A 27982-nucleotide genomic window follows, 5' to 3' on the forward strand; every position below is an offset into this window, starting at 1 on the left:
GGGGGGGGGAGGGGTTGGACTAGATGACCTTTAAAGGTCCCTTCCAACCCAAACTATTCTGTGATTCTATGATGCCAAATGAGAAATCTCTTAAATATGGAAGTTTTAAACCTTCAAGAACCAAAAATTAAAAACTGGTTAATTGAACTTTACATTAAAGACTCAGTTCTTAAAAAGGATACTTAATACATCTGCACCATTTTGATGGTGAGCACTCAAATGCATTAAGAATTTTTCCACAATAGTTTTGCTGATAAGGTAGGCACATAGTGGCATGTAAACTACACATGGCAACCAGAATAGCAAAGGCACAATTTGGATTTTTTTCTTCTTCCCCCCCCCCCTTTTTTTTTTTTCCCTTTTACTTTTCAAAAGGTCAGTTAATTTACAAAGAAAAATATTCTATACTTCACACAGAAGTATTACATTTGTATTTTCTAGCACAGGACCATTACAGAACTGCTGTCATTTGATAAAACGGGTCATTTAAATAAAACAAAGAGACAGCAGCTCTTTGCACTGAGGAACTGAATTTCTGAATTAGCAGGCAATACATGCTCTCATCTGTCAGACTGGGAACATCTGAAATCCTCTACGTATCTTCTTGTTCTTCTTGTCTACAATAAGCATTGCCTGCACATTTAAGGTAGTTAAAAGTTTTCTGGTCTGCTGTTTTCTGCTTGTATTTGTTTTTCCATATGTCACTTGACTAAAAACTCAAAGTTAAGATGTCTGTAGAACTATCAGTTGCTTCTCTAAAACAAAAGGAGTTTTAAAACTGATACGACTACGAATCTGGTTGTGGTCCTCTATGACTTGAGCCTATTCAGATGTCTTTGTTCATACCTGCAGATGTAACTGTGTTTGTTCAAGGGGAACGACTAAGCATAACTGCTTTCTCATCAGGAGACAACAGCAGGAGAAGTTTCAAACCAGAATGCAGCCCTCAGCAATTCAAAGTTAAATCTAATGCAGTGACGTTAATTCTGCCCATGGCTCCAAGAATATGACAGTTCTGCATTTTACATAGAAACATTACAGTTAGAAAATTTTAGTTTACAAATGGAAAAGATCTTTCTATTAAAAAAGACATTTTACGTAGTCACCTTAAATAGTTCTTATATGCACCATTCCACATTGTGGAAAAGCTGAAATATGCAGTCTGGACTCCACAAGTTAAAGAAAACCAGAATCATATGTATTGGCACAAATACTTACATCTACATCTGTACAAAGTAAAAAAAAAAAAAAATCTGACAACCCTGTTCCACAGCGCAGCGTATTCAACTGCTCTCCACCACACTTTCCTATGTGACTGCCAACGAGCAACACTGAGATGGGTACTTAGTCTTAAGAGAGTGGTGCCAAAAAGTTCCAAACTGCTTTGTCAGTCTCTAAACAGAGGAAATCAGAAGTATATCCAGAAAAGTGTCAGTCCACTCAACGTGCTCGCCGCTGTGAGGTCACTGCAACTGCACTCGGTATGCGCCTATTAGCAGCTTTACCTGTAAAAGCAACAAAGTTTTCATGTAAAGATTGTTTGCACGTAACTAGTGCTAAACACTTTTTCTAATGTAAAATAGCCCTGCTGAAACATGTATGGCTTGTAAAAGGACTCAAGTAAAATACTACTGCATTAGGTGGTGTTCAAACAAGTTAGCCCCAAATCTGAACTAGAGATACACACATACTTCCATCTCAATACAAGTTCGATTTTTTTTTTCTTAAAACAAAAGTGCACAATAGAGCATTTAAAAGTATAAGTTTTAGATCTCAAGGTGTAGAAAATTTACTGGTGTGTCTTCCAAGGATAAAATAAACGCTACCAGAACAGGATGTGTTATTCATCTTGCAACATGTAGTGGGGCTACTGCCCAAACCACCTGGAAAATACAACAGACTACACAGACTATCTAAAAGCAGACTGCACATCCTAGTAAATACTTCCAAGTTCTCCTAAACACACAAGCAAAAACATCTGTAGGCAAAAAATAACTGACACTCCACATATCTGTTAGTCATTAAATTCACAATGTAGACGGGGAAAATGTTTAGCTGTAATGTTACTTTATCCTGGTGCATGAATTGTTCTGACTGAAGCATAAAAACATTTAATTATGACAGAACTAACACCCCTGGCAATGTTCCTAAGTCCTGGCAATGTCACAGGATGGAAATGCAACTGGTGGGAACTGGGACAAGGAGACAGCAGGAAGTCCTTAGTTCTATATTTGCAACATACAACTAAAAGCATTTATACTATGGAAAAGTTTTTGTACAACAAATTAACATACACATTTAATTCTGAGAACATTCGGTACCTTGGCAGTAGGAGCTTCTGCCAACCGTATAAAAAGCTTGTTAAGGCCTGCAGTAGGGCTGAAGGAATAAATAAAGTGACTATCCTAAAAGGAAAAAAAATGGACAGTTAATGGCAGGATACAGCTGAAAGTGCTATGCGAGTGGAATAACAGAACACAACATTTTAACTATGCATTTTTTTGACAGAAAGTTGTGTATACTGCAAAAAACCTTTGGTGCAACCACAGAGAAAACAAGAGGACTTGAAAAAGTGTGCATAGTGATGCATTTAATAGATTTTTTTAAAAAGTATCAAAAAATAGAAATTAATCATTGGAAATATGAGGTAGGTGGTTAAAACAAGGTAAAGTAGTTGTATTTAAGAACTTGAATCAAAAATTTGAGAGGCTAGGTGAATTTGAGAAGCGAAACAGCTTTAAATTCAGAATTCTCACCTGCCTGCTCAAACCCTCAGTGCTGACATCACAGAAGGGTTGAGGCTGGAAGGGACCTCTGGAGGTCATCTGGTCCAAACCCCTGCTCAAGCAGGGCCACCTCGAAGCAGGTTGTCCAGCATTATGTCCCTGCCTTTTAAGGCATAAGTTTTTATGGATTCTAGTATATGCAAGGTTTGTAGTTCTTTCCATATACAAAGAATTAAGTTTCATTTAAAAATACCCCTTATCATAAAAAAATGCTTCATCACAATACTCAAAATCCAAAATAAGGCTCTAAAATTTCCCAGGCTGCTCCATAAAGACTTTACAAAGCAGTTTTACAGTCAATCAGTTCTATGAAAAGATTTACCAAAAATACAGGGAGCTGGAATTTGTCGTTTAAAACCACAGCTTGTACACTGCATGGTCCGCAGAGCCGAGCAATGACTTCTTTACCACAGAAATTTGCATGGAAAACGAAGAGAAGAATCCCAGATCCTGAAAGGGAAGGCAATTCAGTCACATGAACTTGAAATGAGATCCATTATTTAGAACAGCTGCATGCACTGAACTTTGAAGTTGGTCACATGAAAAAAATATATAAATAGAAACATTATATAGTATACATTAAACACCAATGGAGTATCAAAGCAACATACAGAAATCCAATCTCCCAAGCCAGTGGATCCCAGCACAGAAAACAACTGACTCAGTCACTAAGTTAAGGTCTTTTGGCAGCAGAAGTAATTTTATGTGGCTGTTAAGAAAGGAAAGCAAAATGGATATACAGCAATCCTCTGTATGGTTCACCTCTGTGGTTTTAGGTTAGCCTAAAGAGAGTTACGGAATTTAACGTGGTTTGGATTGTCTGTTCTCTTGGTGGGGACAACCGAGCCTAGTCAATTATAGATTTTTATGAACTCCACTGAAATTCAGTAAGCAACAATCTTCAATACCCACAAATGCTTCATTTTAATACATGTTATATAAGGTTTCTTAATTCTATAAAGATTACCTATAATCAAGAACCAGAAGACTTCTATTACAAATCTTAACAACCAGAAAACTGGGCAGACACAACCAATTTTAACGTTAGTTTACGTAGTATTTCACAGTCAAAATATTTCTCAAATAATACTTCTCAAAATAATGTCTTATTTTGAGAAAAAACAGTATCAGTAGATATTTTCCTGATATAATCAAAAGGTGACTAGAAATGACTCAACTAAGCCAAGCATGAAAGATTAGTAACTGAATTCCTGAAAGAATGAAGAAACATTCCCAAGTATCTTGGGAATTTGATTCCCAGCTTTTTCAAAGGGTCTGGGGGGAAAATACAGTTGACTGATGCTGGCTGCTTTTCTGCCGTATTTCCAGACTGCATTTCTATCATGACAGTGCTGTGACTATACCCTAAGACTCCAGGGTGTTAGGTACTGTCTACAAAACAAGATGATCCACTATGAGATTTTCTAAGTATACTCCTAGAACAAGACTTTTCAAAATTATTAATTCTAAGGTAAACCACTCCTTTCCTATAATACCTGTCACCTAGCTAACGTAACCCATGAACAGAAGCAGCTGTGTATATGGCAATAAAAAAACACCCCTTAAAAAAATAAAAAGCTACACACAATCCCCACCCACAACGCATCAAAACATTGCTCCTCTCCCTATACTCCATAATCAGAGCATGCTTAATGTAACATACTGCAATATAATGTCATATAAAAATACTTTCACATAGCAGATAATTTAAGACATATTTATAAGGCAGTTTCTCAACACACTGTTCTTTTTTTTTCTTTTTTCTTTTTCTTTTTCTTTTTTTTTTTTTTAAAAACACAAACAAAAAATCCATCACAACAAACCCACTACCTTCTGGCACATTTTGTGGGGGTTTATAGTTAAAATCTGTAGAGAAATCTGGCCCTTCACAGAGACGATGACATGCAATTGGAAAGACTGGCTCCAGCAAAGCAAGACGAGCTTCAAAATAATCCCTGATGGTATCTTCTGCTACTCTTGAGAGCCTAAAAGACCAAACAAGTAAGGCTTGTATTTCACATTGTAAAATTACTTTAACAGAGAGACTTAATGAGAGCTGACGCAAAAAAAAGATTCCAGATCATGTTTTGAATTCCTGATTTTCAGAAGTGAATGCCTACTTCACCAGCATTTATTTATAGATGAACCCGAAGTCCCAATACTTTGTTAATAAAACATTTTATCAGTGATCTATTTGTGAAATTCATCTATCGGGTCCACAAAAATAAAAAGCTGAGACAAATGCACTACAGCAGATTAAAAAAAAAAATTCCAACTAGCCACCTATTTTGAAGGCTCTTTATGTAGAAAGATATCCCCAAAACATCAATACATACCTAGTGGCTAATCAGAAATAGATAATGACTCCCTCAGCATGGCTGATTTATCAACCTGACTGCAAGTACAATGTAAAAATAAACAAGTCATGTATAATTTTACTGGCAATATTACTGGAATATGCAGTTCCCAATTAACTCCACTAAAATGCAGTGATAAAGTAGCAACATTACCATTACTTCGCCAATTGGTGGTTAATTTTAGCAAGCAGCCTAGCCTTCAAAAGAGAGACCACATTAACCAACAGTATTTGGCACTTTTACAAGCAGGTTACTAAGTAATCCTCTTCAGAAAGCTGTTTTGACACAAATGGGTTTTAAACACTTTTGCAAGGCAAAGGTCCCTACTCTCTCAGCTTTATAGCTTTCTGAGCTACTACTCAAGGCACACCCCCCCTCCATGCTAGCTGAAATTACCATCCGCAGAATCTAAAACTTAAGTGTTTGATCAGAAAGAAACTACAAGACTTGCCATACCAAAGCAAGCCTGGAAGCCCATCTAGCCTAGTCTCCAGATGCTAGACAAATCCGTATTAAGTATGGGAAATTAAACAGTTGTCTTTTTGAGGTACACTGTCCTAGTTTCCAGCAATCTGACTTAGAGGCATCCAAAACCAGAGACCGTAGCCAAATCACACCTCTCATTAGATCTACTGAATCCTTTCTAAAATCCCACGCATTTGTGACCACAGCATTCTGCAACAGAGAGATCCGTAACTCAGTTTTACTGGGCAAAAATATTCCTCCACTTCAAACCTATCACAAAATCATTTAACTGGATGGCCTGTAGAACCTGCCTCATGGCTTTGGGTTATTTTTTGTTGTGGTTGTTGTTTTCATATTTTACTTTTAATTTTTGGCCTTTTAATCTGTTTCGAGGTGATGTGTATCCCCTCTCCCAGTCTATCCTCACAGAAGCTACTCCGTATCTCTCATCATCTTTACCTTCCTTCTACCCATTTTGCTTCATCTGTTTTTGAAACAAGGTAACTGGAATGGCACGTGCAACTTAAGGATTTACATTTTATTTTCAGCTCCACTACTACTATATTATCTTCCTTTTTGACTGACAAGAAGCACTCAAATGATATTTTCAAGTAATGAGTCTAGACACTTCCTCAGTTGGCAAGAGCTGTGTTACTCTCTGTATAATTCACATTACTACAGTGATGCCCGATGGACATCACTCTGCATTTATCAATATTTGATTTCAACTGCTATTTTCACTGGTAAAATTAAATGTTCAAGATCTTCCAAAACTCATTATTCAGATTAGCCAAAACTGAAGGTGGCAGATTTTAAACCAGAAACAAACTGGAAAAGGCATCAAATAGTGAATGAGTGACAGAGTTTCAATACATTGAACAGCAAGTACCAGATCACTTTCATCTGCATGCTTGCTGTTGCCTTCAAAACCTTCACTCACAAATCATGATTTCCTTCCCTGGGGAAGAATCAGCATACTCCATTTATCCACTTCAAATGCCCCTGCCCACTTTAACAAGTTTTCTATGTTTGAAAAATTACTAGTTTTTATGCTTTTAGCACTTCTTTTTTTTTCCATTTAGCCTGCTATAGTAAGAAAACATTCCTTGTAGCTTCTATCTGCTCAGGACAAAAGTTAGCAGCAGTGATCTACAATACCACAGACAAACTCTACAGTGCATTAAATATACTGAGGAAAGGCTGAGAGAGCTGGGACTGTTCAGCCTGGAGAAGACACAGCTCAGGGGGATCTTATTGATGTGTACATATCAATAAAAGCCTGAAGTGAGGTGGCAAAGAGGACGGAGCCAGGCTCTTTTCAGTGGTGCCCAGTGACTGAACAAGGGGCAATGGGCACAAGTTGAAAGACAGGAGGTTCCCTCTGAACATCAGGAAACATATTTTTACTGTGAGGGTGATGGAACACTGGCACAGTTTGCCCAGCGAGGTTATGAGGTCTCCATCCATGGAGATATTCAAAAGCCATCTGGACAGGGTCCTGGGCAACCAGCTCTAGGTGGCCCTGCTTGGGCAGGGGAGTTGGACGAGGTGACCTCCAGAGGTCCCTTCCAACCTCAACTGTTCTGTGTTACCATGATTTTGTAATTTCATAACTGAGTTTCTTTAGAATTCCTAGGAAAACACAACCTTGCCCTGGAAACGTATGTATTTGTATTTTACTGGTTTGCACTAAAACATTTTCTGTCAAGATAGATTTAGGATGTTAGCTGATGGGAAACACATTTTTGTCTCTGATCAGACACAAAAACCAGCCAGGGTTTTCTAAACACTAAAATAGGAAAGAATGAGCTTGGACTACAAACTACTCGATAGATTGTCTTATATTATGTAGATAAAATCATCATAAAATGATAAAAGGATCTTGAACTGAGACAGTGTTCTTCCAGCACTAACTGCATTCATGGCAAACTCTCAGCTACTGCAGAAGCTCTGAGACCCACCTTGAGTCTTCTCCAAGTGTAGATTGTTGGTTACAATTTTCTTCCCTGATATGTTAACCATGAGTATTCCTCCAAATCGATATTTAAAAAGCTTATTCCTTGTCCTGGTTTCAGCCAGGATAGAGTTGGTTTTCTTCACAGAAGCTAGTGTAAGACTATGTTTTGGAGCTGGGATGAGAACATGTTGATAATGTGCTGATGTTTTGAGCTGCTGCTAAGTAGTCAAGGACAGTCCAGCTTCTCGTGCTGGCCTGCTAGCAACAAGGCTAGGGGTGCACAGGAAGCTGGGAGGGGACACAGCCAGGACAGCTGACCCAGGCTGGCCAAAGAGATATTCCCTACCATATAGCATCATACCCGGTACATAAACTGGAGTTGGCTGGGGGGCAGGAATCACTGCTCGGGGACGGGCTATTGATCACGAGGTGGTCAGCAACTGCTGTACTGGGCATCACTTGTTCTTGTACATTCCTTTGTCAGTATTATTATTATTGTTGTTATCACTGTTGGTTCCTTCTCTCTTGCTGTCCTATTAAACTGTTTTTATCTCAACCCACAAGTTTTTTCCTAATTCTATTCCTCGTCCCACTGTGGGAGGGGGGGTGAGTGAGCGGTTGCGTGGTGCTTAGTTGCCAGCTGGGACTAAACTACGTCACTCCTTTTTATGTTTCGTCTCCATTTAGCATCCATATTCATCAGCTCAGTATATTTTTACATGACCATATGACATGAACGCTTCACATACCACATACACTGCACTGCTGTTCAGTCATTCTTGCTACACAATGAAGATTTTTAGTTGCATCATTTACTGGTGTAAAAGCTCTACCCTGGCACTCTCAGCCCACAGCTGACGTTTAAGGGTCCAACAACACCCAAACTATCTACAGTGATTTTTCATGGTGTTTTTGTTCTGTGTTCTTTTGTTTGTTTCTAATTTTTTTAAATGCTTTTTAGCAAGGTATTTTATTTGGCATGCCCTAGTAACAGTTTACATTCAACTGCCCAATAAATGTAAACTGTCCATGCACTTTTTAGTTTTCCCAATTGCTGTATTTCTAATTTAAGGAATCTTTCATTTCTAATAATTCCCTTTTCCTCCTTTCCATCTTTTTAATCAGAGTTTAAGCAAGTGTCTGCTAATTCTGTTAGCTCACATCATTTTCCTTTCACATGATTTATTAGTTAGCTTTCTGCCCAAATCAGATCTGTTTTCTTTCCCAACTTAAACCAAAATTATGACATGCTTAGTATTGTAAACTTCACCAGAACAAATTTCAAAGCACAGTTTACTCACGTTTCCAAATGACTCTTGAGCTGCTCATACACCAGTACATTATTACATTGTTTAGCAAAATGCAGTGCACTGTTCTGATGCTTTGACACAATGTTACAGTCTGCTCCACTTTCAATCATAAGCCGTACTATATCAGAATTCCCCCGTTTACAAGCCTGTGCAGAAAGTAAGACAGAAGGATGGACAACAGTGACAAAACCCCGTTAGAACAGAGCATAACACTGAAGTAAGCAGAAGTGCAGAAATGAATTTAAATCCAAAACTAGTTACAATTCAGAAAACAAGTTTAGGTATTTGCTCTGCAAATGCTAACACAACTTGAGACCCAGGATCACACTCTATAAACATTTTATCTTTACCCAGGCAACACGACACACCTGATCCCATAAAAGCACCACTCTGGATTACTAAGTAGACTTAATTAAAAAAACCCCAAAAGTCCACCAAAAAACTAGATAAAACAAACCCCGAAAGTTCTGTGAAAACATCAAATTGCTGGAATTCAGTAACTGTAAACTTTCTTGCAATTATTTACCTGAATAAGTGGGTTTCTGCAGAGGTATTCAAAATGACCAAAGTAACATTTCCAAGTGTCTGTTTCTAGAAATCTCAGTTCAAATAGTACTTCAGGTGTGCAGTAAATTAACATAACTTGCCCAAAATTGTTTTTTAGCTATATTAGTCACTGTTACCAACTACCTAAGCGTCCGAGGCTGTTCAATGTTACTTACAGCACGACTTTCAGGGCATATCAACCTAAGATTCGACAAAAGTGCTGGAAAGCCTGAAGAAAGCTTTACTTTGAAGAATGCAAACACATGCTCTTGGTCACTTATTTGCAAACACTTCACAGACAAATTACGGAAAAGCACAAGAGAAATTTCTATCTTCATGAGGCCTTTCAGAAGTTAACTACTGAAATTTGTCTCAGCTCTAAACTTTCATCTGTGCTTTCAATCCATCATCATCCATAAATAAGTAAGCCCACCTGCCCCTGTCATACAAAAAAAACCCCCAAAAACGCACCACACCACCTCAGAGAAAGGAATTAAGTGCCAAGACTTTTTTTTTAGTCCCTCTTAAAAAGTATGATCCAACTCCTAAAGTTAAATAAAAGTGACTGGATAAACACATTCATATGTTTATCCACACATGGCTAAACTTGTTCCAGTAAGTTATTAGAAATGAAGACCCTATTCTCTGTATGTGCACAGCAAAACAAGTATCTGAATAAGTCACTGTAGGCTGCCAATTAGAAAGTATGTACAGCTGTGCATGAAATACTAATAAAACCTTTAAAACCAATGAAGGTCAAAACTGAGGTTCATGGATATGGCCAAATTATGAAGCAATTTTGTACTGAAGTGGTTGAGGAAACCACAAGTGTGTTATCATTTTCTTTACAGAAAATGTGAATTCCCCACACTTGTTAAGCCTTGCAGAAGATAGAAGAGAAACAACACCACATTGTCTTGGACAGAAAACCTTTTATAACCTCTTCTGCAAACAAACTGCCTTAAACAGCCTACACATAAATACAGAAAGTTTATCAGGAAGGGGAAGTTTGGTGAAATCATTTGATATAAATAGCAACAACAACAACAAAAAAAAAATTGAGAGAAGCACAGGCTGCTTTAAGGGTCATAGAATTTTCCCATAACAACAAATCATTAAAAATTTTGTTTGTGGTGGAGGGAGTAAAGGTGCAGAACAGGCAGTGGGAAGGAGACTGCAAACTCATTTTCTTTCTGGTCTGCAATGAAATGAAGAAAGTCAATCACAGCAGCACCCAAGTGAAAGATTCTGCTTTCTGCAATTTTTCTCTTCCTGCTGACAACCGCATTATCTCAGTTTTAAGACCACATCTACATTTCTTTGAGCCAAACAATGGAAGAGGATGATAAGCCACGTTTGGCACTGTATGCTGATGGTGTCTGCATTTATTGTTTAGCTATAACTGTATATTAAAAAAATGGATTAAAACACTGCGTAGAATAACTAGAAGTAGTACTTTTATTTCAAATATAGTACATGTTCCCTACACCCTATACATACTACAAAACTCTATAAACATGCTTTCATTTTTTCATTAGTTTGCCGAAAGTATTTACTATTAAACTGTGTCAGGGCAAACACTGAATTTACCTTCATTAAAGCAGTTTCACCACTGCTCTGCTGCATGTTCACATAAGCTCCAGCTTCCAGAAGAATAGCTACTGTTGTTAGAAAATTCTGAAAAAAAACCCCCAAAACCACAAGACAAGTAAGTAGAAAATACTCTGATTTTGTTTCAGAATATGAAGTGACATTTATTTAAAATCCATTAGTAAAATCCAAAGCGTGAGACATGACACAATTAACATTGTCATGCAATAGTGAATACCAGAGAAAGAAAACATTAATCACCAAACTGGACTCAAGCTCCCTTTTGTCCCTGTATCTACTGTACATGGGAAAACACATGACCCAACTTGAACAAAAGAGCCCATCCATGAAACATCTTCTAACTTACCAGTCTAGTTGGTCTTAAGTTTGAGAAGAGCTTACTGTCATCTCCCATCTCTCAAATAGTAAACCCTACTTAATCAGAGATTTGCTCTCAAAGCCTCCGAAGTTTGGACCCTGTGTAGCTAGCCAGAGATCATAACAAGCAATTCTAACACAAGAACTTCAGGCCGTCCTGACAGACAAATTCAGATATATCCTTTGCCTCCACTTTCCCTCTAGGTAGCCATATGATATTCTCTACTCAGGGTAGTGTTTGCAATCAGAATTTATTTACACTACAGTAACCACAGCTGCTGAAATTATGTAGTTAAGGTCACCAGGCTATATCCTGCTACCTACTTTGCAGGCATCATCCAAGAGATAAAAAAAATGTATACCACTTTTAAACATAAGTAGAAGAGCCAAGAACCACAAATACAACAATAATCAAGCCAACCTTTTCAGCTGCATGTATCAATGCAGTTGTTCCATTTTTCTGTCTACCATTAATTTTAGCTCCTTTCCTGATTAAGAGCCGGAGAAGGTCATCGTGCCCACCAGCAGCAGCAAGCATTACTAGGGTCATTCCACTTGAGTCCTGCAACAAGAATCATTGCCATTAAAAAAAAACCCCAATCAAATACATTAAGATAAATCAAAGCCGCAAGACAAAAATTGCAAGTGCTTCAACAGGTTTCATAAAGATTCTTCTCACTGGCAGAAGAATTCACACATACATGGCTACCAGATATTGACAAAATATCACCACCCACTTCTCTTGTCCACAGGCATCATGCTCTAAGCTCCACAATCTGCAAAACCTGTAACATTCTGAGGAGCAGAACAAGAAGGAGGAAAAACAGAATAAGCCAGAAAGAAAGGCAGGAAGGTATTTGAGGGTGGGGAAGACAGCAAGACAGTGGAAAAAGAAATCAGCAGCCACTGAAGGAAAAAGACAATGGCTCAAGTCAGCTGCTACCACAATGTTGCTTTTGGATTTTATCAGAGTGTAAGTATGAAAAGACTTCTGAGTGGCCAGTGTCCTCACTCATTCTTGCATTTTCCACCAGACACTACAATTCAAAGAACACATGCATCTTTTCTATTATGCTACAGAAGTTTTAGCATAATGTGTAGTTCTCAAAATGCTACATAATACAGCTACACAAGATCAACAGTGAAAATACTGATATCAGAGATTTTAGTCCTCAAAAATGGAACTACTTAACATGAAACTAGATCCTTAAAAGAAAACCAGTAAGAACACAGATGATGAAGAACTGGCGTAAAACTAATTATTCATGGAGTGAAGTGGTCCCAGTCTGTCAAACACAGCATGTAATTTTTTTTTCCCCACATATAGATGTTTTATATAGTTTACCCACTTGACCTGATGTGTATCATCATTCCTTAATCCATGTAAAATTCTAAATTTAATAGTCAGTTAAATCCAGTGGGCAAATCTGCTGCAAAACCAGCTACTGGGATGCTTCTATCAAACCTTACTTCTATCAAACTCCGTTTTTTCTTTGGAAGAAATGGAGAACAAATATTGAAGCCTCAAATTCTGTACTCCCTTCTCTCACCTTGTGCTTTTTTCCCCAGGGTGAGAAAGAAACATGCTACTAGCAAGAGGGGAAAGCATTGCAAACAATCCAAAATTGCACTCTTACCCCCCCCCCCCCGGTTCTACTGCGGAAAAATTACCTCTTGATCTAGATTATATTCCTCATTTGAAGAAAGTGCCATCTTCACGGTCATATAATCTCCACTTTTAACAGCATCCCTCAGGAGAGCTAGAAAATAAATTCAATGCAGTTAGAGGATATTTCACTTCAAAACATCAGCTAAGAAATGCCACGTCCTCCCAGCAACTACTCACTACTGGTTATTGGTTCTGTTGATACATGATTCTCATCTTCTCCACCAAGATGCTTCTGAAAGTCTTCTAGTGTCAGCCATTCTAACTGCATGTCCATACCCAGACTCAAGACTTGTTGCTTGCCATCTATCATGTATTTGATTTTATGGAAGAAAAAAAATGTAAAATAAGTATTAAGTAACTTATAAATTTCCAAATCACTCATTGCTTGCCATTGCTTCAATAATCACCAGCTTAACGTACTAGTACTTTTCATTCAAATATACTCTGGAACTCAGCATGGAATGGTTCCAAACAATGAAGGCTGCATTACAAACAGACATAAAATGCTTTTATTTGAAACAAACTGTTTATTTGTTGTAATAAATTGGGCTGAAGTGATAAGAAATGGTGAACACTCCATTACTGTAATAGCAGAAACACACTGGAAACACACTGAAAAGTTATCAGTGAGTTTCAAAAGAAAACATCATTTCAGCCTCCTGGGGAGACAAGAATTGGAGCACTAAAAGATGCAAGCAGGAATGGAGAAAATATTAACTGCCAGCGCTCAACTTTCCCCTGCATTTGTTTCTACTGCTCACCAGAGTTCTCCATTTGACACACATCCACTACTTCTCGATCACCTTCTGCAGCAATGTAAGTCCATGTGTCTGTTTCATCTCTTATGTTCCTCTTTTCCTTGCACACCTTGCTGTCCTTTGATTTTATTTCTTCTATGAATTTATATTCTATCGAAGATTCTTCTCTTTTGCTGTTATTCTCACAATATTCACTTTTTTCTTCTGAAGCTACATTAAACAAGTCAAATGCACTTTTGATGTCCTTAAAGCCTAGAATATTAAGACAGTTACCAAGAGTGACTACTTGAGCCACTAAAGACTATTACATAACAAAGTTTAAGTGAGTGACCAGAGTCCATTTAGAAAACGTCTGTTCTCTTTCCGTAAGTTAATCATTGCTAAAGCATAGGAGCAAGCTTAACAACATAAGCCAAAAATCAGGGACAGCTAGTTCACCACCAGCTACCCTGGCAAGTTTGAGTTCTGACTGCTTTCAATACAGTACCATCTTCTTTTTAAGAAATGTAGTTTAGAATTACGTGTAAATTACTACTTTGAAGATATGGTTCACTATCTGTGATAAGCAGAGAAAGGACACGAGCTATATAAGGAACAATTATTAATCATTCTGTTTGTTACTACTTTTCTTAAGCATTGTAAGCATCTATGCTATATTCAGTGAAAGATATTTCTCTAGCAACAGCTATTTGAAGCATCATAGCTCCTCCTATATCCATTCATGATTGTCAAAGGTGGAGCTACCTAGCTTTCCTCAGTTCATCCTCATCAGAGTAGTGAAATAAAGTAATCTAGATTTTTTTCTGAGATCAAGAGTGGTAACACTAATACTCCATTATACTACCAAAAATAGAAATACACCCTAGACATTTTTCTTCATGTATCAAATAATCCAGTTCTGGTCATGTTTTAAGGCTTGCATAATGTAACTCATCACCATGGCTAAAGCAAGAGGCAAGAAGTTTGTCTGATGAGAACTTCTACTAGTTTTTCTAAACATAGAAAGGGTGTATTCATAATACCATCAGAACACTTCAGGAAACAGCCAATAGTCAGATGAATTCCTCTAAAAAAAGATTAGTGTTACATGCCGCAGAAGCATAGTTGACAATATTAAATGCAAAAGAGCAAAATCTTGACTTGCCTATGAAAATGTTAAGAGATTTATATACACATCTATGCTTCATACATGAACGTACATACAGCATTCTCATGAAGCATATATTAACAAAGCCATTAAACAGCAGACTTTTGCTTCTTAAAATAGAAGCAAAAATTCTTGTTTTTCTAGTATGTGTTACAAAACTATACAGTATCCACTCTTGTAGAAATAAGAGGAGAATGTCCTGAAAGGGCTTTCCTTTCTTTCTTTTAGGCAGTAAGTACTTACTTTTTAGGCCCTTTTGCTCTTTTCTGTTCTTTTCTTCTTTTTCAGACTCTTTTTTTTGAGATTTTTCTTTTGTTTCAGTTTTCTTTACTTCTTTCTCCTGATATTGAGAACAAAGGTCAAGTTAAAGTGGTAGAGAAAAAATGGAAAATAAACTCCTTTCACCACTCCAACAATAAAATATATTTAAAATACTACTACTGAAATCTGTACATAACAGACTGGTGTACATTCCTAAGAAAAGAATTCAAAAGGTGACTCAGGAGTTAAGTCTGTGAAGGCTTCTTCCATAAGAGAAAAGGTATACTTCCAAAATAAAACAACTTCAATTCAGACTTTTACTGCATCCTAGCCATGCAATATGCTTTATGGCATGAGGTGCAGATATGCCAAAACCAGTATTTTGTATCAACTTTTCATTTGTTCCAAATACTGCACCCGAATAGAATGTAATTAGTTCACAGTATTTAACACCTTTGTAGCACCATACTCAAAGTGGTTATCATAGCAATGACTTGAACCTTAACTGAGAAAACTTGACATTTGTGTACAGCAGGTTCCAAGTTTTCCAATATACACATACAGAACATTACGGCAACAATCATTTGTGAAAAACAGACACTAAAAAAAAATTCACCCAAACCCACCATATCCTCACAGAAGATTGAGCTTAGTAACATCCAATAGCACAAAAGAAATTTATGGTAGATATAGATATATAATCAAATTAGAATTCAACTCACTCTACCAAAGGTTGCCTTTCTCCTCCTGTAACCCTCTCTCTCCATTCAGCCAGCAAGTGGGACAAGGCTTCTTGGCATGGCTTTGTATCAGCCCCTGACACTAACCTGGTACATGGAACAGCACTGGCTTTCTGAAAAACTGCCCCAAAAGAAGTCCCCACAATAACTACATACTGAATTTATCATTAAATATTACCATTTATTTGACATAGGAAAAACTTAAATTATAATAGGTTAATTTTGTGTATCATGTATTAGCAGAGTTGAGACATTTAATTGTCTTCCTCATCCCTTCCCCTCCCTGCCCAACCCTCAGCTTTTGATGACTGACTTGATGAACTAGTAACAGACAGCTGTTAATCCCGGCAGATGCCCAGTATTTAGGGGGAGATCTGTAACTTACTAATGGATTACCAGCTATTTGCTACACAGAGGTGCTGTTAAAATCAGTAATACTGAATTCTATTCCAGATTTCCAATACTGATCAGATGCACAATGTACACTGTACATTTATTTTTGGAGGAAAATTGAATGGAAAGAATGGCTCGGTATGCAAAATGACTCCAAACAGAGAATACTGTATTATAAATTGACATGACAGCATTCTGTAATCAGAGCTACATAAGGAAAGACAGGTAGCTGAAGCGTATGCAAGGATTTTATCTGAAAAGAATAATCTGCTTGAGACAACAATTTAGTGAAGGCAAAAAACCTCCCTAACTCTCCACCAAACCCCTCCACATAGTAAGCCCACAGCTGCTCTGGAGAATAACTAACCAGTTACAGAAAACATTGTTTAAGCCTCCCAGACTAAAAAAAGCAAAAAGCAGAATGCCTTCCTTGCTTCCTTGGAGCATCACCTTCCATGGAGCACAACCAGGAGAAAGGCATACAGACAATTTACTGAGAGTACTGGCTGAAGAGCCACAAGGAAACCAACTTTCATGTGCTGTTGATTTCTTCATGTTTGGGGTGACAGGATTCTTATACTACTGGTAAATAAAACAGAATTCCAGAGATTTATCTAATTATCATCACTGATGTCTCTCTCTTATGAATGCTATAGCCTTGAACTATGAGAAAATACTTGAGTAATAAAGGGCCATACCCTTTCAGCTAATTAACTTTTTGAAACTGGGCTATGCCTCACAGTAATTGCTTAACCTTGTTTACAAAAGCTTTCACCACTAAGCTCCTGCAAAAACACTATTTTGTGTAGCTCTACTCTGAGATTATGCCACGTAATTCTCAAAATCAACTTCCTCATGTTTAAGGTGGCCTACTCCATACACACAACAATCTTAAGCAGAGGACCACAGCTGAATCTACAGAAGAAACTTGTCACCGTGGAATTATGGCCTCAGAAGAAGTGGGATATAATCCAGTATCAAGGTATTTTGGCTGCAATCCTGTTACAAATCAGAAAGGGGCTTCTCTGAGCAGCCGAAGTTTTATGAACTGCAAACTGTATTAGAACAGTCTGAAGCAGCTGAACAAAATTACATTCTCAGAAACATTCCAGAAATAGTTTTATTTTTTCCATTATTTTTTTCTTTTACCTTTACCATCCTGCTTTTCTTAAAACACTACTGTACATAAATACGTATTCCAGTATTTGCTTAGCTCATTTCTTAGAATAGGTACAGCATTTGTAATTAATATGAAGCTAAGCATTTTCTTTAAGCACCCCAGGAATTCTAACAAGACAAGCCAGCTGCATAATTATCTGTGAGTTGGGTTTAGAAGCAATTTCAGCATTCCAGTTCTCAGGTAGGTGCTAACACATGTATGGTTTAATGGAGTGGCTGGCTTTTGAGAGAGATCAAATGCATGTTTTAGCTTGAAAGTGCACTTCATTGTGCAGTGTTGGATGGATAGTTGCTCAAGACTGAATGTCTTACTACACAAGTTGAAAAGAATCAAACTGAGGCAACTGTTGAAGGTGAGGGGAACAAAGCTAAAAATGACAGCATGCTTTGAAGGAACAGTAAATTTCATTCTAAGTAAGTACACATAAAAACCAGGAGAAATTCATACTTTAACATTTAAAGACACCCTTCTCTCCTGAAGTGTTCAGAATCCAGAAATTTTTCTGTTTCTTCTATACATTGTGTAGTGGGCCTTTCTTTAGCTTCATCCAGCTCATTACTTTCCAATGTGTATTTTTCTCTTTGCCATCATGAACAGTAGCCTTTTGATACACCTGTACCTCAAAGATGTTTGATTTAATCCCCAGCCCCCACCCCAATGTCTTAACATTGCTTACCTCCCCAGTTGAATCAGTGGACTTGCGCCCTCTTTCATCAGCACTCAATTTCACACCCTTCTGCACTGGTGAAGGAGTAGGTGACACTTTCTCCAACTCTCCCGGTACCATTTTTACTTTTTCTTGACCTTTTTGCCTTTTGTGCATGATTTTCTTCTCTAAGTAGATGTCTTGAATTTCCACTTTTCTACCTTCCTCTTTATAATCTTCAGCTTTCTGAATTTTTTTCTTCCTTCTTTTCACCTTAACATCAATATTATCATCTTCATTACTTGCTGATCCATCAAGACACCTATCAGCAATGGAATCTTTTTCAGCAATTTCTTGCTCCAATCTCTCTTCTCCACTAATCAACTTTTGCTTCTCATCTTTATTTTCAGAATTTAATTCTGAATTTTCATTATCAGTTCCTTGAGAAAATATATCATCTAGAGTACTTGATTCTGAGTCAAACTGAACATCTCCATGCTTCTCCTTCCGTGACTTTTTATTTTCTTTAGAATCTTCTTTAGATTTTATTTTTAAGTCTTTAACTTCTCCCTTCTTCTTCTTGATTTCCTTAGTATCTTCTTTCCTTTGCTTCTTTGGGTCCTTTGAATCCTCCTTTGTTTCTGAAGTCCTTTTTTTTGGTTTTGAATCTGAAACTAAAGTATCTGAGGAATTTTCACATTCTGTTCTAGGTTTTTCTTTGAGTTTTGCAGACTTAGACTTTTTCTTCTTCAGATCATCTGGACTTCTATCCTCTCCATCTTTTGACTTCTTCTTTTTCTTCTTTGGTGAAACATCACCTTTAGTTTCACTTTGCCACTCACTGTCAGATTCTGCTTCAAATACATCATCATTTAAAGATAGTTTCTAAAAGATAGGGGAAAAAAAGAAAAGATATTATTTACCCATTAAAATGTATCACATTGGTGATACAAAATGGTAGCAGTGGTGCTTGGGAAAAGTAAATCTCATTTTAAACAGTGCAAACATCACTCCTCATTGCCAAATTGTAAAATCTGTAAACACAATTCTAGCTCACTTACCTAAATTACATTGCTAACTCCTTGTATGAGAATCAACACATAGAATCATAGAATCTCAGAATAGTTTTGGTTGGAAGGGACCTTTTAAGGTCATCTAGTCCAACTCCCCTGCAATGAGCAGGGACAGCTTCAACTACAGTAGGTTGCTCAGAGCCCCAGCTAACCTGACCTTGAATGTTTCCAGGGATGGGGCATCTACCACCTCTCTGGCTAACCTGTGCCAGTGGTTCACCACACTCACTGGGAAAAATTTCTTCCTTATATCTAGTTGAAATACACTCTCTTTTAGTTTAAAACCATTACCCCTCGTCCTGTCACAACAGACCCTGCTAAAAAGTCTGCCTCCATCTTTCTTTCCTGTAATCCCCCTTTAAGTACTGAAAGGCCACAATAAGGTCTCCCTAGCACCATCTCTTTTCCAGGCTGAATAACCACATTGCCAGCTCATGTCCAGCTTTTCATCCACCAGTACACCCAAGTCCTTCTCAGAAGGGCTGCTCTCAATCCCTTCATGCCCCATCCTGTATGGATACCAGGGGTTGCCCCAACCCAGGTGCAGGACCCTGCCCTTGGCCTTGTTGAACCTCATGAGGTTCACACGGGCCTATTCCTTGAGCTTGTCCAGGTCCCTCTGGATGGCATCCCATCCCTCAGGCATGCCAACTGCACCATGCAGCTTGGTGTCATCTGCAAAGTTGCTGAGGGTGCACTCGATCCCACTGATGAAAATCATTATCATTGGTGAAGGTATTAATACCGGTGTCAATATGGACCCTTGAGGGACACCACTCGTCACTGATCTCCATCCAGACATTGAGCTGTTGACCACTACCCTCTGGATGCAACCATCCAACCAATTCCTCATCCACCCAACAGTCCACCCATCAAATCATTATCTCTCCAATTTAGAAAGAAGGATGTTGTGGAGGACCATTTCAAAGGCCTTACTGAAATAAGGTCCAGACAGATGACATCTGTAGCTCTTCCCTTGTCCAGTGATGTGGCCACTCCATCCTAGAAGGCCACTAGTTTGGTCAGGCAGGACTTGCCCTTGGTGAAGTCATGACGGCTGTCTCCAATCACCGCCCTCTCTTCCATGTACTTTAGCATAGCTTCTAGGAGGATCTGCTCCATGATCTTCCCAGGCACAGAGGTGAGGCTGACAGGTTGGCAGTTCCCAGAGTCCTCCTTTAGACCCTTTTTTAAAAATGGGTGCAATGTTTCCCTTTTTCCAGTCTCCAGGGCCTTCACCTGACTGCCAGAACTTCTAAAATGTCATGGACTGTGGCTCAGCAACTGCATCAGCCAATTCCCTTGGGACTCTGGGATGCATCTTGTCAGGTCCCAATGACTTGTGTATGTTCAGGTTTCTCAGGTAGTCTCAAATCTCATCTTCTCCTACAGTAGGAGGGACTTTGCTCCTCCAGTCCCCGTCTTGCGGTCCATCCACTCAAGAGGTGTGGGAAGAGAGACTGCCAGTGAAGACTGTGGCAAAGAAGTCATTGAGTACCTCGGCCTTCTCCTCATCTGTTGTTACCAGTCTGCCAGTCTTGCTCATCGCAGCGGGTATGCTTTCTTTGACCTTCCTTTTCTGCCTGACATACCTCCAGAAGTCCTCCTCATTATTCTTGCATTGCTTGCCAAGTTCAGCTCCAGCTGTGCGTTGACCTTCCCGACTCCATCCCTACAAAACCAGGCAGCATCCCTGTACTCATTCCAGGATACCTGTCCCTGCTTCCACTGCCTGTGCATTTCCTTCTTGCCTTTTAGTTTTGATCAGCAGGTCTCAACCCATCCATGCTGGTCTCTTGCCTTCCTTTCCTGAGTTCTTACACCTGGGGATCGAGAGCTCTTGCACTCTGTGGAAAGCATCCCTAAAGATCTGCCAGCTCTGTTCTGCTCCCATGTCCCCGAGGGCAGTTTCCCAGGGTGTCCTATTGACTAACTCCCTGAAGAGCTGGAACTTTGCTTTCCTAAAATTCAGTTTCCTGACTTTACTCTTCACCTGTCCCATATCCCTCGGGACTGCAAACTCCACCAGTGCATGACCACTGCAGCCCAGGCTGCCTCCTATCTTGACATCACCAATTAGCTCACTTGCATTGGTGACCAACAGGTCCAGTATCACATCCTCTCTGGTAGGGCTGTCTATTACCTGGCTTAAGAAGCATTCCAGGAGTCTCCTGCCTACAGCTCATCATGCTACTTTTCCAGCAGATGTCAGGGTGGTTGAAGTCCCCCAGCAGGACGAGAGCTTGTGAGCGCAATGCTTCCGGTAGCTGGAGTGAGAAGCTTCGTCAATAGGCTCCCCTTTATCAGGTGGCCTGTAGCAGACAACAACCACAAAGTTCCCTTTGTTGCCTCAGTCTCTGATTCTTACGCATAAGCTTTACGAGCTGCCTGTGGCTGTTCTTCAGAGACAGCTCTTCACACTCTATCCATTTCTTGATGTAGAGGGCAACGCCTCTGCCCTTCCTTCCTTACCTGTTCTTTCTGAACAGCCTGTAGCCATCGATAGCCACACTCCATTCATGGGATTCATCTCCCCCAAGTTTCAGTAATGGCAACCACGTCGTAGCTTTCTAGCAGCACGGTGGCTTCTAACTCCTCCTCTTTGTCGCCCATGCTGTGTGCACTGGTGTAGCTGGCTGGGCTGTCAGCCATGTCACCTTCCTAGAGGAAGGCCCCTTAATTCCTTTGAGGTATTTCACTCATGTTTCCCTGTTGGCTACTATTACCTCAGTATCCCCTGGCTCTTCTCCGTAAGACTTCAAGTGTGCTGCAGTGTAGCCAGCACGTCTCAGAGCAACAGACTGAGGGCCCTCGTTAGCACCCTGTGCCTCCAACCATGGTGTGTCATCCCACAGTTTGTCATGAGCAAGTCTGATATTATCCCTCTCCCTGTTCAAGTCTAGTTTAAAGTCCCATCAATGAGCCCCACTAGCTTGGGAGCAAAGACCCTCTTCTCCCATTGAGAAAGGCAAATCCCATCTGACACCAGCAAGTGTATATAAACAAATTAAGTAAACCAATTAGACATCCAACAACCAGATTCCAGAACAGAACTAAATCTGAACTATTTTACACCAAAAACAATTAACCTGATTTTGTAAAATTTACCTATAGGTTCCCCAGAAGTAAGGTACCAGTTTTCAAAAAAGATTCTTGCGCTTGATTTTGAGACTGACCGAGCAGTTAAAAAAAGAAAAGGCCATATGCTGCCTTCTTGCAATTAATTTTTCTGTATTCCTATCTTACCAAATTTAACGGTTAACATGCAAAAATTCATGAATCTGCTACACGAAGCAGGAGGGTGAATTGAGCAATGCCCAACTTCAGTGACAAGACAATATGTGTGCAGGCAGGGAAGGGGGGGGTTATGTTGTCAAAAACAAACTAAAATGACCATACATCCATAGTCCCATTAAAAACTGAAATAAAGTTTAGATGGATTTAGAGTCTACAAGCAAACCTGTAAATTAACCAGGGAGCAGTAACAATATTCAGTTTCATCTGAAACAAGACACTTTTAGATCTAATAGATTCTTTAAGCTGCCTTTATTCCATATCCCAAACATCTTCCCTTCTCCCTCCCCCCATTAGCAGAGCCTAGATAGGGAATAGGTCTTCAGTGTAAGATACTGGAAGGTGAAACACACCTGTATGTCCTTTTTAACAGGTTTAGGCTTATTGTCCACAATTTTTTTTCTGAATTCAAGCAGCACTTCTTTGCAGTCTTCCAAATGAACCTCTGGTTCCCAGGTATCATCATCAGAAGTATACCCTTTCCACCGTACTTTGTAGAGAATTTTACCCTGTAAAAAAAAAAACCCAACATTTAATACAATACAGCATAGTATTGCATCATCTACTCAATTCTTAGGGATCTCAGTAGATATATAATTTTGGGTATATAGAAATTTATATAATGGGAGCTCAACCCAATATTCACGTAAGAATTCCCAGAATTATTTCCATCTGCATCACATACTGAACTAAGTAGGTTTTAAAACATTTCAGTAGTTGAGGTGGTTTTATCCAAAATATTTGTAATATCTAAAATTTGTTCGGAATCACAGCTACAATGTATAAATCATAAATTCCCAGTCATTTTACTGAAATGGGTTTTCTGACAGTTATGAAACGAGTATTTTTTAAGTTTTAATATTTCCTCTATAAAAAGTCATGCTTGAATTGCTTCTCTTTGCTGAAGAAGTTGATGTAAAACCTTAAGATTTATAATGCATTAACACCATTCACCTAGTTTTATATTGTAATTTATAACATGTTACATTTGAAATCAATGCCACTTTTGATAAATTGAAATACCAACAATCAGAAAAAAAAAATCACGAATGAGATCAAGTGAAAACTAGACAAAATCTGAATGTGTGCATCTCAGTGGAGTTAGTTACAAAGGTTTTGGCAAAAGATTACATACGAAAGCCCTAGACCAATTGTTTCAACAGTTAACTTCACCGTAGGATGAAATTCACCTTTTAGTCTCTATCTTGGTTTTTTTCACTAGATTAGAAAGTCTTTTACCATTTAAAATAAAAACAAAAAAGCTTTTCATCAAATTATCTCTTGCCTTTCTCCTAAATAATTCAGTAGTCTGAATCCTTTTATTTTTCAAGATGGACTCCTTTTCTTGAGGAGAGGCAGCATATCAGCTTGGACTCAGCATGTTGCTGACATAGCCAGACAACTGGCAAACTCAGGGCCTCCTGCACCAAGCTTAACTAAAAGCAGATACATGTTGTATGAACGTGGTCACCTTTATTGATTAAACCTGCAGTCACTTTAAACAGATGTATAACAAAAGCTAGCACCAAACTTAAGAAAATCCATTTTCCTTATAGCTGATAACAAATACCAGGCAATATAGCCATCCCTAAACTTTATTTTCTAAATTAAAAAACAACCAACAACAACAAAAAGTATTAGCATATGTACTAAGGAAAGCACCTTTGGAGAGGCAAAAGAATAGTATCTCTTTCAGAAATACATTGATAATGCTCTAAAACATCCTACACTGCTAACCAAGCCTGGAAAAGGAAACCTTCAGAAGAACTGCCATTTGACACTTACTCTTAACTGTATTGACATCCATAAATTTACATTTTTGCCTGCATACCATTAACCTTTAACCAAGTGTATATATGCCATTAAACTTTAGCAATCAACTCTACTTACAATCTTCTGTATTTTGCTTCACAGACATATAAATAAATAGCCTATAATCAGGTACATTAGTGTAATACATCTCTCAATTTAGCTTAACCATACACTTTTGATTCAGGAATTAGTTTTCAAAATCATGTGTCTCTCTTTCTTCTAATGGGGTTACTCACGAAATAAGTGTCTGGTAACTTTCTCATTACAGTCACAGAATAACTTCAGTTATAAGGGATCTCCAGAACTAACAAGTGCAATGCCCTGCTCAAAGCAGGACCAACTACATCAGGCTGCTTAGAAATGTGCCCCGTTAAGTTGTATCTATTCACATTTCCCTGTGTTCCAGCTTGTGTCCATTGCCTCTCTCATCCTTTCACTGTGCATCTCTGAGAAGGATCTGACCCTGTCCTCTCTACACCCTCCCATTAAGCAGATATAGATACCACTATGATCACCTCTGATACTTCCCAATTTTTCACAGAGAAAACCTAGCTCTGTCAGCCTCCTATGCTCCAGCTCCCTAAACTGTTTTCATAACCCTTTACTCCAGTATGTCCATGTCTCTTCTGTCCTGGGGAGCTCAGAATTTGACACAATACCCCACATGCATCTCGGCAGTGCTGAGAAGAGAGGAAGAAGCATCTCCTTCGGTCTGCTGGCTACACTCTCGGATGCTGTTGGCATTCTTTGCTGCAAGAACTGCTGACTCACGTTCAACTTACTTGTCTGTGGGGACTCCCAGATCCTTTCCCACAAACCCGCTTCTTAGCCAGCTGGCCTCTCACCTGTCTGATGGCACAGGGTTATGCCATTTTAGATGCAGGACTTCGTTTGGCTGCAAAGTCACTATTACACCCTTGTAACTCTGGTACAAAATGAGTTAGAAGTCCTTTTTTAATTAACTGAGAAAGCTGGATAAAATAAAGTCTAATACAAACGTAAGACTTTTGACTGTTGAAAGATTCTACATGTAGTACATAGAAAGTAACGCAAAAACGCAGCTTAAGTGAAGACAGGAGATTGATCATCATACTAAGGATACATACACAGACTTACACTCACCTGTCAACATTATTTTATTCAACATGGTTAGTTATTTCTTCAGTATCACTTACAAATAATAGAATGCTTCTGAGTACTTTTATAGTGCTGTAGCTTCTACGAAAACTAGTGATGGGCTAGAAACAACTCCTATGGAAAGGGGTATCACCATGTCATTAAAGAGCAGAGATAAAGTTACCCATCTCCACTGGGGAATTGTCACAATTTGCATTGGAGCCTGTTTTAGAATTTTAGTGCAGTATGAAAGGCTTTCTACATATACTGAGAGGAAACATTTCTAAACTTTTATTGCTCATTGTTTTAAGTAGGATATATTACTGTTTCATTTATCAGCAGGTCTAACTCCCCAGCCCAATCCCAGGAGTGCTGTCTCTCATGCTATCACTACTACCAGCTCCAACAACATCAGGACTGTAGATGACAAGAACTTCTCTGTGCAGTGCTCTCCAGCTCCCCACTTCTGCAACCGTGACATAGGAACACACAGACTGGCCTTAACGCTGCGCTGGACAGTGGCCATCTCAGTGTATCTGCTTGGACTTTGTATCAGTCTTGGGAATCTGAAAGCTGGGAACCACTTATCTAAAGCAGACTACATAAAATATACTCCACTGAATGTAACGCACAGCTTATTTTCAGCCATTCCAGAAGTTAGAACTGGGTGTAAGTATCTGTCTTGCCCTGTATTTCTGAAGCACAGGAGGATGCCCCACATTGAAGAGCAAAGGAAAGGTGACCTGGTGCAACTGGAGCCCATGCTACAAAGCTACAACCAACACATACCGGGTAAAGCACACGCATACAGTAAAGCTAATTGCACCAACCCTGCCTGGAAACCTCAAGTGCATTCAGCTCAGAACCTGCTGCAGAATGGGCTGCTTGGAGGAGGAGGAGGATGATGATACAAAGAGGGAGCGTAAGATGCCTTTTTATCAGCACATGGCAGTAACATTCTTAAGCGGTGGTCTTCGATGTATTCTGGTACTCTTAAATTTAAAAGTGTACAGAATGGTATGACTGCCCCTCGCCAGTACACAGAGTTTAGGTTCCATCGCTGTGGGGAGGGAGTGGAGAAGAAAAAAGGAGGGGGTCCTCTTATTTTCAAGCCTGACCTGTTATTTTGACCAACACTTCATACAGGCAAAGCTGTAAATACTGTATTACCTCAAAAGCATAACATTCTCAAGCCATCAAGATATTCCAACCTAGTCATGATAGCATCACAAATATATAAGAAATTCTTGATCTGATGGTTCTCCAACTTAAAGGTTTCAAAACCCTGATGTTGTACACTAAATAGGCAGAATTCTACACTGTCATGTACCTGACTGAAGCCTAAAATAAAAATAATAAATTAGTTAAAAGAAACAATTTTCAGACACAAAATTATTAAAAAAACAAGCCCTGAATTAATTATTTTTTGTATTTGAGGTTTAGGAAATTTTAGAAGTTCAACCAGTCTAGGCCGCTTTCTTTGAAAAGAAGAGTAGGTACAATATTTCTGTCTAAACAAAGCAAAGATCACTACAGCTAGTTATTTTAATTGGAAGAAATCTCGCTTATTTTAAGAGGTCTTCACACATTTTATAAGCTACTGAACACAGTCTTACTAAACATACCTCAAAAACACCTCCAAGTTCTCCATTATATTCAATCCTGCCCCTTTCTGCAAACACTTTACATCAAAATGCTACTGCAGTTCAGCCATAAGAGCAGAGAGTAGTTTAACAATGCAAACAAAAAAACCAAACAACAAAACACTTAGCAAAGATAGTCCAGATTTAGTTTCTTTAGTCAAAGCCGTAAGATACAAAAAACTTGCTTGCAAAATTAAGCACAACGTGTTTTAAATCACAATTATAACGGAATCACTATAGTTGCATGATTCTCGCCCCAGTATGAAAGAACCGCACAGGACACTGCCCAAGCAGCAGTCCTTGCAGCCTGCGCGCACAGAGAGCTAGGGAAGGGCTCCTCCAGGCCACCAACGGCACTCGGGCCCACCCGGCTGCCAGAGCTTGGTTAACAACCGCTCCCGACTCCGTGCACCTCCACGGCGAGCAGGGCGAAACCCGACCCCAGGGCAGCCACCGGCCCCAGCCAGGGGCGGCCGGGCTGCCCGCCAGCCCCGCCACGGCAGGGCGCAGGAGCCTCCCCGAGGGACCCGCTACCGCCCCGCCCCAGAAGAGCGGTCGGAGGCGCCGCGCTGACAGGCGGCGGCGCCGCGCGCTCACCCCCTCGGTCTTCACGTCAAGGATCTTCTCCACCTCGAACACGTCCTCCTCCTCCTCCTCACTCTCGCCGCCGCCGCCGCCGGCCTCCCTGACGGCTGCTGCTGCTGCGCCAACCGTCTTGCCAGCCCCGCTGCTGTCTTCCTCCCCGTCCTCCTCATCCTCAGCCGCGGCTGCCGTCTCCTCCTCTTCCTCCGCCCCCTCCAGCCTGGCCGCCGCCGCCGCCGCCTCAGCCCCGCTCCCGGCCGCCGCCGCCATCTTGGCCCG

At 39.5% G+C, this 27982-nt stretch overlaps 1 protein-coding gene across 1 annotated transcript; it reads right to left on the reverse strand.

The window, feature by feature from the left end:
• Positions 1-59: 59 nt before the first annotated feature.
• Positions 60-27973, reverse strand: MPHOSPH8 (M-phase phosphoprotein 8; the record flags this gene model as incomplete). The annotated part of the gene is made up of 14 exons (XM_082000686.1): positions 60-1505; positions 2322-2405; positions 3109-3236; positions 4617-4771; positions 8867-9021; positions 11012-11098; positions 11811-11951; positions 13061-13149; positions 13236-13361; positions 13820-14068; positions 15207-15303; positions 18214-19068; positions 22904-23059; positions 27719-27973. The coding sequence occupies 14 exons, from the start codon at positions 27971-27973 to the stop codon at positions 1464-1466; spliced, it is 2619 nt and encodes an 872-aa protein (XP_081856812.1). The 3' UTR covers positions 60-1463.
• Between the last annotated feature and the right edge of the window lie 9 nt (positions 27974-27982).

The sequence above is a fragment of the Phaethon aethereus genome (assembly GCF_964289735.1).
Source record: "Phaethon aethereus genome assembly, chromosome: 1".
Lineage (NCBI taxonomy): Eukaryota > Metazoa > Chordata > Aves > Phaethontiformes > Phaethontidae > Phaethon > Phaethon aethereus.